At 56.0% G+C, this 9,099-nt stretch overlaps 2 protein-coding genes across 2 annotated transcripts; one reads left to right on the top strand and one right to left on the bottom strand.

The window, feature by feature from the left end:
- The first annotated feature begins 3,373 nt into the window (after positions 1–3,373).
- SMIM38 (small integral membrane protein 38) lies at positions 3,374–3,529 on the top strand. The gene has a single exon (XM_064365627.1). It carries the CDS (start codon positions 3,374–3,376, stop codon positions 3,527–3,529), a length of 156 nt encoding a protein of 51 aa, XP_064221697.1.
- Positions 3,530–5,861: 2,332 nt separating this feature from the next.
- LOC105717679 (NADH dehydrogenase [ubiquinone] 1 beta subcomplex subunit 8, mitochondrial-like) lies at positions 5,862–6,516 on the bottom strand. The gene has a single exon (XM_064365439.1). It carries the CDS (start codon positions 6,506–6,508, stop codon positions 5,948–5,950), a length of 561 nt encoding a protein of 186 aa, XP_064221509.1. The 5' UTR covers positions 6,509–6,516; the 3' UTR covers positions 5,862–5,947.
- Between the last annotated feature and the right edge of the window lie 2,583 nt (positions 6,517–9,099).

The following is a 9,099-nucleotide window of genomic DNA, read 5'->3' as shown; positions in this document are numbered from 1 at the left end:
TGTCACATGTACTGAGGGCTGGTCCGGGGTGGGGACCAGGCTTTGGGGGCAAGAACTTGCGCCTCCTCGTTGCTTCCACCCCAGGCCGTCCCCACGGAGCTCACCTGTGGAGCGGGTTTCCTCTGCCAGACATTTTTTCGGGAAGCCGTGAGAGAAGGCGCGTCACTCACTGCTGTATCAACGTTGAACATTTGGGTGCAGGAAGATGCCTTGGCTGTTTGAGGTCCTGATGGTAACTTGCATCCCCTGATCCATCCCCAGAGGCCCAGGGCTGGGAGCCCCCACCGCTCAGCTCCGTGCGCTCCATGCGTTCCCATTGGCGGGGTCTGGGTCTGCGCCCATGGGTCCCTCGTCATGCTTATCCCGGATTATAGTCATAGGTGGATGATTCGGGGGGATGTGATGGGGAATCACAGGAGGGAGTAGCAGGGAGGGCAAGATAAAGGGGAGCAGGCTGGGAAGGGGGTGACTCCAGGCACAGCCGCAAGTCCCTGGGATTTTCAGGGGGAGCTCTGGGGGCTCACAGTGGCCTCTAGTTTGTCCTGGCCCAAAGCAGGGACCTGGGCTATGTCCTGCCCAGGTAAGCCTTAGGTTGAGGGCTGCCTGTGGGAGGGAACTTCTCGGGCTTTTGGGTCTCTGTGCATCGGGGTGGCTTCGGTGGCCCAGGACGCCCTGGAGAAGAGTCGTGGTGGAGGCCAAAACGCAGGGTAGCGGCGGGTGAGGCACAGGAGCTGGCGGAGGCTTTGAGCACAGGTCTCGGCCACAACCACAGGCTGCTGATTTTGGAAGGACTTGGGGAGTTTCCCCCGAGATGGGAGGTTTCCCAGTACCCATGCTGCAATGCATGCTGTGTCTGCGGCATGCTCACGGTCACTCACGTTTTCCCTGCGGCCCATGCCACTTTATCCAGCAGGCAACCCGCTCTCAGGAGAAGCTGGGCCTGGACGCCCCAGGAGGAGCCTGCTCCCTTCCTCTCGTGAAGGGCACGCCGTCCTTGTCCTTGCTGACTCCCAGGGGCCCAGGGACGTCTGGGGGTGGGGGCCTCCTTGACCCCTGCGTGTGGACGCCAGGTGACTGGGGCGTGGTTAACTCTGTGTGTGTGTCCAATTGGGTGCTTGGCAAACAGAGAGAGTTTTGTCCAAGGCCACCTCGTCCCCACTTGTCCAGGTTGGGAGGGGCCCTGCCTCGTGTGGCCTGAGCTGAGTGAGCACCTCCGGCCTGAGCAGACGGCCCTGGCTCCCCCAGGACACGTCACCTGGAGAGGTGGCCCTCTCAGGTAAGGGACATGCCCGCTGACAGCAGCTTCTGCCCCCTCCCTGGGTGCACAGCCCCATCTGGGGACCCTCACCCCATGGGCAGATGGGCTTCCACGGGAAGTCGGCAGGACTTTCCCTGGTCTTCTGGAAGGCCTGATCCAGCAAATGCTCTACTGGATGACTCACTTCAGGATGGGGTCCAGAGAGCTAACTCCCCACCTATCTTTGAAGTGATCTTCAGACCTGTGTGCATGGAAAATAAGCCCAGAGCTAAGTGTTCCCTGAGAGAGTGGCCTTTGACAGAGGCACTGGGCAGGCCAGCAGGTGCAGGGGACACCACGGCGTGAGGAGGGGCCAGCCAGGCACGCTTCCCAGACGGCCTCTGCCAGTCCTTGCGGGGCTCCAGGGTGGCTGGAGGAAGGCAGCTTAGGCGATGCCCAGCCCATGTGAGTGAGATCGAGCTCTACTTCCCGTATGAACCTTCTGGAAAGGCTCGGCAGGGAGGACACTCATTTTGTAGCAGGGAAGAAACTGAAGACTGGCTTCCGGCAACTGGTGATGGGTCCCAGAGCCCTGCAGCCAGGAGGCCACCACTGCTGCTCTCTAGCTCAGGCTGGACATTGCCTGGTGAGAACTGGCTGGACTCCCAGGACCCAGCCGCCAGAGACCTCTGTTCCTCATGCTTATCCCCCCAGCTCCAACGGGGCCCCTTTGCTCTACGGGATGTGGGCTTGGACTTAGAGGGGGCAATGCCGGCAGTTTCTCTCTCACCCACAGAAACTCGGCTATGAGAGGCCAGAGGTGGACTTCAGGGGCAGAGCCTGTAGAGGTCAAGGTGTCCTTATTGTGTGTGCACACGTGAGTTTGTTTGTACACGTGTGTGCATACGTGTGTGTGTGCGTGTGTGGCAGGAGGATAAGGCTGGGCAGACACTGTTATTTCAGAAATGATGCAGAGGCCTTTCTGCGGGCACCCACTGAGGAGAGCCCGGGGCCAGGGTCTCTGTGCGCAGGCGCTGGGCTTGGGCCCTGAGAAACGCTCTCTGCCCCCCAGTCCTTCAAAGCAGGTATTTGCCTCACTTTCCAATGCAGAATCTGCAGCTCTGAGAGGTTGTGCAGCTTGCCGGAGGCCACTCAGCTAGTGGAAGGCAGGACTGGTGTCAGGCCCAGGGTCACTGGGGGATATGAGGGGACCCCAGGCCTGTGTGCTCCAGCTTAGGGCTACAGGTCCCATCTCAGTCTTCTTAGTGGGGGTGGTGGGGGTGAGCTGGAGGGAGGTGCTATCTGGAGCCCACTGGTCCCCTTCCTGGGGTGAAGCAGGTTTCCCGCACTGACCCCCTGCCATCAGAGGCCCGGGGCGCCAACCCTGTGCTGCTGAGCTGTGTTTGGGGCTGTAGCCGCCTGGCCTCATCTTCTCCCCGTCTCTCCTTGGCTTTTCATGCACAGGCTCCATCCTCCTTCCCTGCGGTGGCCCCAGCCTCCCCGCCAAGCTTCCCGGCCCCCGCCCCATCCCGGGCCTGCTGCTGCGGAGACCGTGGGCCGGTGCTGGACGGCGCGGCCTCCAGAAGTGATAGCTAATTGGGGAGAGAAAGGGCCCAATTGTCTGGCGGGGCCGGAAGAGCTGCGTGGGCTGCTGAAAGCGCCGGGAGGAGGTGGCCGCTTCGCCCAGCAGCTGCCACCGGGGATGTTTGCAGATTACGTCAGTGCTGGCGAGCAGGGGGCGCGGGGACAGCGAGGGGGGCGGGCTCCCGGCGGCCTCCCGCCCCCCAGGCCCCTGGACAATGCTGTCATTGTCGGCACAGAGAGTGGTTAATTCTGGATGAATGGTACACGGGCCTCTTGACCAAGGAGGCCGTTCGCCGCCCCCGTCTGTCCCCTCACATGCCAGGGAGGCCCCGGGCTGGAGTCTGGCGGGCAGGGCTGGCCTGCTTGGTGGCACCGGAGAGAAGCGGGCGGTCCCTTGGGGGCGCCGGCTGCAGAGGCCCCCTGCTGGACGGAGCTTGCTGACCCGGGGCTGCACGGCGGCCACTTGGCAGGGCCGGGTTTGGACGGCAGGGCCCCACCTCATCTTGGTTCGAGGGCAGAGGCCTCTGCTGCTCCGTGGGGCCGACCTTGGGCATGACCTCCTGGCCAGGTGGCAGCTCGGGCCCCGACCCGCTCCTGGCCCTGCTGGTGGTGATCCTGCTAGCACGCCTCATCCTGTGGTCCTGCCTCGGGACCTACATTGACCACAGACTGGCCCAGCGGCAGCCCCGGAGACCTAAGCAGGACTAGGCCTTGGCAGGCTGTGGCCTTCAGGTGCCCTGCACTCAGCAGACCCTTCCAGTGGTGGTGGGAGGGAGGGGAGCAGGGCAGGCTCATGATCCCCACGTCCCACCCTGGGGTGGGAGCTCAGTGAGGCCTGAGATGGACTGCGCATGCCCAGACCGACCAGGGCTGTTCCTTAGAGGCGGCCGGCCACGTGGTGAGATGGAAGAGCCAGCCTTGCGGGTCCCTTAGCAGGTTCTGGGGTCCCTGGTTGCAGGGGGTGGTCCTGGGGGTGGGTCTTGCTTTAAGATTTTCTGTGCCTCCAATTCCTTATAAGTATGCCTGCAGGAGTTGCTGGGTGAGCCAGGGGACTCAGGTGGAGGGCCAAAGCCAGCCCTGTGGCCCAAGGCCACATTCTGCCTCAGCTCACCACCATCATGTCCCTCCTGCCTCCCGAGGGACAAGACAAGTGCAGGTGGCTGTGATGGTTTCCCCAGAGCAGACCCCTGGGAGGGTCTCAAGACACACGCGTGAGGCTGAGTTCAAGTCTGGCTCTGGCTGACCCTCTGCACACTGTCTAACAGTCCAAAGCTCAGTGAGGGCTCAATGATCCCTACCTCCTTCCCTCAGCAGGACATCATGTGTGGGACGCTTTAGGGGACAAGCCTAGGGACCGGCCAATGCCCTCTGTTCATCTGTCCCTGCACACGTGTGGATGGGAGGTACCAGGAAGGCCGACAGGGCGGGGAAGTTGATTTGAGGCCAAGCACCCGTGCCCCTGCCCTCACCTCCCCAGCACATTAGCTGTGATGCGAACGACTTAACCCACAGCTTGCGGAAGCTCCATGGTTCTCATGCTGGCTCCACATTACAGCCTCTGGCGGGGAGTTCAGCGAACACCCATGTCCAAGCTCCACGCTGTATTTCCTGGGATTGTTCAGCAGATTCTGGATTGCGGCAAGGGCTGCTGACTTCACGTGGGACAGTGAGATGGAAAGGACCACGGTCAGCAGCTCCAGGGAGGAGCATCGAACCAGATACCGTTCCTGCAAGGCAGGGCCTGGTCATGTGGCTGCGTCTTGCTCCTTGCTCGGTGACGGGCATGCTGGGGACGCTCCCTCTAGGAACGTGGGCCAAGTCTTCTGAGCACGAAGCTCACACAGGGGGTGATTCCTGTGAATTCTGAAAGGACCTGGGAGCGTCCAGCAAAAGCAGGAGCTTAGGTGGTGATTCCAGGTCTGGTGTTGCTGACTGGGGTGAATGGCCCCCCTGGGGTGGGCATGGAGCGGGCGACTGGCCGGGAGCCTCTGCCTTGCTGTATCCTGGCTGAATGACCCCAGGGGAGGGCCAGAAATGCCCTTATCACTGTTTCCGTGGCATCTGATACACTCACCTACGCCAAGGACATTTTTTTTTTTTGGCTTCTGCAGGACCCGCTGTGCGCAGATCCTCTGTTCAAGAGAGCTACAGAGATGGGGGTGCTGGTGAGCAGGGGCTGAGACTGGCTGGGGTGGGACCGACCAAGAGTTTGAGGGTGGGGTGGTGTCCAGCGGGCCATGTGAGGATGACCTATCGCAGAGGGTCCCTTCTCGTTCACACCTTGAAGTCTGTACAGGGGCAGGGGCTACCGTGCTCCGTTTCCATTTGGCCTCTGTCGTGTCAGCCAGAGGCCAGCCAAACTCTAGGGCCACTCCCCCGCATAATGGACAGTTTGCCACCACCACTGCAGCCCAGGGCTCTGCCTGGATATTCTTGCCTGATCGCAGGACTGTGGGGAGGGATGATCTCATTGATGTCTAAGGAAAATACTGTTCAAGCTTGAGAAGCACCATCTTGTACATTTTATGGATCTCTTCAAGGAAGAAAAATCACCTTTGTTGTCATGAGCATGTACCAATGGAGCTGGGATGGCCAGCTGTTCTGGGCGGCCAGGGCTGTCTTGGTTTTAAGATGGAAAGTCCCATAGACTGGGAAACCCCTTAGTCCTGGTCACGTGGGATGGAGGGAGTTAGAAGTTCATATGATGTGCCCGTGCCTTGCCAGTTGTTGAGGTTTGTGTAAACCTGTGTGTGGCCTGCGTGTCCACACGGGTGGGTAGGATGGCACCTACGCACATACCTGAGGTCACCTCTTAGTCCAGTGAGCTAGAATCCTGGGACTTCTTTTTTTTTGACATGGAATCTCTCTCTGTCGCCCAGGCTGGAGTGCAGTGGCGCGATCTGGGCTCACTGCAACCTCTGCCTCCCGGGCTCAAGCTGTTCTCCTTCCTCAGCCTCCTGAGTAGTTGGGACTACAGGCATGTGCCACCAAGCCCTGATGATTTTTGTATTTTTTTTTTTTTTTTTTTTTACCACAGCACTGAGTTTTATTAGGGATTTAATTAAGGTTAAATTTCTAGGAATGAGGGAGTCCTAGTTAGAGGGCACAAAAGCCCATGAAGCCTCCTCAGATCTCATAGTGAACCACCGGCTTGGGTTCTTTGGAGGGATCGCCACCTCGTTCCAGGTACAGATCATTGTAAGGATACTGCTTTGGTGCCACAGGCTGGTAGACAGGGTACTTATGCCCTATGCACAACATGAACGTCATGAAAGCCACGAAGCTGAAGAGCTGCTTACACATGTCATCCCAAGAAATAGGTGTGGGGGACGTATCCACACGGTTCCTGGTATACATGTCTATATCCCAGTGCATCGTTTCACCCCAGTTCAACCTCAGGTCTGGTTGGTCCCAGTCATAACATGGATCCCTCTCATGCTGTGAGCGGTCAGGGAGCTTCGGGTAGTCGCCATACCCCATGCCTTCATCTGGGTAAGGTTTGTAGTCTTCCACACGCATATTATACTTCTTGGCGGCAGCGGCCCGTTCTTCTGGGGTCCTAGGATAGGGCCCCGGGAGCATGTCCTTGTTAAGGTGGAAGGCTGTCCGTGTGCCCAGCGGCACCACGTTCCGGGATGCCCTTTGGAGCCACCGGATTCCTGGGACCCCGGCCCTGGCCACTGCCATCTTCACCTTCTACATGGTTTCCTTCTGCCGATTTTTGTATTTTTTAGGAGAGATGGGGTTTCACCATGTTGGCCAGACTGGTCTCAAACTCCTGACCTCAAGTGATCCGCCTGTCTCAGCCTCCCAGTATGCTGGGGTTACAGGCGTGAGCCACCGCACCCGGCCTCAGACTCCTGGGACTTCTGTTGGAGGCAGGGGTCAGGACAGACTCCTCTACTGGGGCTGCCTGGCAGGGGACAGAAGCGGCTCCCTGAGAACACAGTGACCCGGAAAGACAGTGGAAGGGAGGATTCTACCAACCTTCTCTGACCCCCTATCTCAGTTACACTGGTCCACAATTTCTTTTTTTTTTTTTTTGCCAGTTTTTAAAAAATTATTGTGGTAAAATTTACATAGCATAATATGATTTTTTCTTCAATTTTTTTATTGCATTTTAGGCTTTGGGGTACATGTGTAGAACATGGAAGATTGTTGCATAGGTACACACATGGCAGTGTGATGTGCTGCCTTCCTCCCCATCGTCTATATCTGGCCCATAATTTCTTTTCTTTTTCTTTTTTTAAAGATGAGGTTTCACCATGTTGGCCAGGCTGGTCTTAAACTCCTGACCTCAGGTGATCCGCCTGCCTCGGCCTCCTAAAGTGCTGAGATTACAGGCATGAGCCACCGCGCCCGGCTTCTTTTTCTTAAACCAGTTTCATTGGTTTCTGTTCCTGGAAACACAATTCTGACGAATTCATGTATTCTGCATCCACGGGTCAGCATCTCCAGCCTTGTGACGAAGTTCTTGGCTCAGAACAGGCACTCAGGCCATGGCGACTGAATGAACAAGAGGGAGGGTGTGCCCTGGCTGTATCTCAGGCAGCAGCTGCATTCAGCTGCGGGTAACAGACAGGTAGACGAACAGTGGCTTAAAAAAGAGAAGCTTTAACAACATTTTGTTTTTCTTTCTTCGTGTAGCAAGAAGTTTGGCATTTGGCATTCCCAGGCTGCGGCATGGCAGCTTCATGATGTTATCAGGGTCTCAGATCCTGCCATAGTTCTGCTCTGCCATCCTCAGCATGTAGCTTTGATCTTCATGGCCATAAGAAAACTGCCGCTACTCCAGGCATCTTACATGAGTTCCAGGCAGGAAGAGAAAGGAATGCAACCCAGATACCCGTAGTTTTCCATCTCATAAGCCAGAAGGATGTCACATGGCCTCCCTGGGGGCACAGGAGGCTGAGAGATGGTGGCGTTTGTTAGCTGGCCTCATTGCCATCCTGAATGCAAAGTTTCTGTTAAAAAGAAACAGAGGCAAAGTGGCCATCCGCAGGCAACTGGAGGTCTCTGCCATGGGCCACCTGGCCATTCTTTGTAAAGGTCGTATTTGTCTTGGGTGGCATTTTGGATATTTGGGCATCTTTTGTGGTGCCCTTACATGCTGGCTTTGCTGCTGTCTGCCCTTCAGGAATAGTGGCTGCGCCAAGCTGTCCTTGGCCGCTCCAATCTGGAGTCAGAGGTTGGAGATTTCCATGGCTCCCCGTGGCTCCTGGGGGCCTCCTAAGAAAATGTTTTAATAAGGAAGTCCAAGGCTGAGACAGACACGCTCCTTTTTAGAGACACATGGGAACGGGCTTCTGCTCACAGCTGGTAGCCACAGATGCAAACTGCAGCCCATGGAACGGAGACAGTGAGAGCTGGTGGATAAATGAATGATGATCATGGACAGCAGATGCATAAAAGGCATACAAGCATAGTGTTAGGGCTAGAACCCCTTCTCCCGGTTCAGATGTTGAACCTCTAACGCCTAATACTTCAGAATGAGACTATATTTGAAGATATGGTCTTCACAGAGATAATTAAGTTAAAATAAGGTCATCAGGGTGAGCCCTAATCCAAAGGATGGGTGTCCTAATCAGAGGAGGAGATTAGGACCCAGATACACACACACAGAGAGAGAGAGCACAGGTGAGAGGACTCAGGAAGAGACAGTCCTGTGGACCCCTTGGTCTCAGACTCCTGCCTCCAGAATTGTGAGAACGTAAATGTCTGCTGTTTGAGCCACCTGTCTGCAAGCAGTCAGCAAGCATTCACCGAGGGCTTGCAGTATTCAAGGCACCACGGATACAACGTGGGATAAGACAGAGCACCTGCCCCCAGGTAGCTTGCAGTCAGGGAGGTCAAGGGGAGCAGGCAGAGAGACCTGGAAACAGGTATTAGACCTGCACTAGACATGTGTGGTTACTGGACAGTAAAACTGTGGCCATCACAAATTGCGATACGATGTAAGTAAAATACATTCTGACTCTCGAAGGCTTGGCACAGAAAAATAGTGTAAAATCTCATTAGTAATGGTTTTATATTGATTATGCATTGAAATGATACTATTTTGGGCACATTGGGTTAAATAAAATATTTAATTTGATTTCACCTGTTTCTTTTATTTTAATTTTTTATTGGACATGATATTTTATTTTACATTTATTTTAGGTTCAGTGGTACATGTACAGGTTTGTTGTATAGGTAAAATCATGTCAGGGGGTTTGGTGTACAGATTATTTGTCACCTGGAAACTAAACTCCGTACTCAAGCGTTATTTTGTGTGATCA

Source organism: Aotus nancymaae, unplaced genomic scaffold (assembly GCF_030222135.1).
Source record: "Aotus nancymaae isolate 86718 unplaced genomic scaffold, 86718_ANA_hifiasm-v0.15.2.pri h1tg000059l, whole genome shotgun sequence".
Lineage (NCBI taxonomy): Eukaryota > Metazoa > Chordata > Mammalia > Primates > Aotidae > Aotus > Aotus nancymaae.
This window is presented reverse-complemented; position numbering and strand designations above follow the sequence as displayed.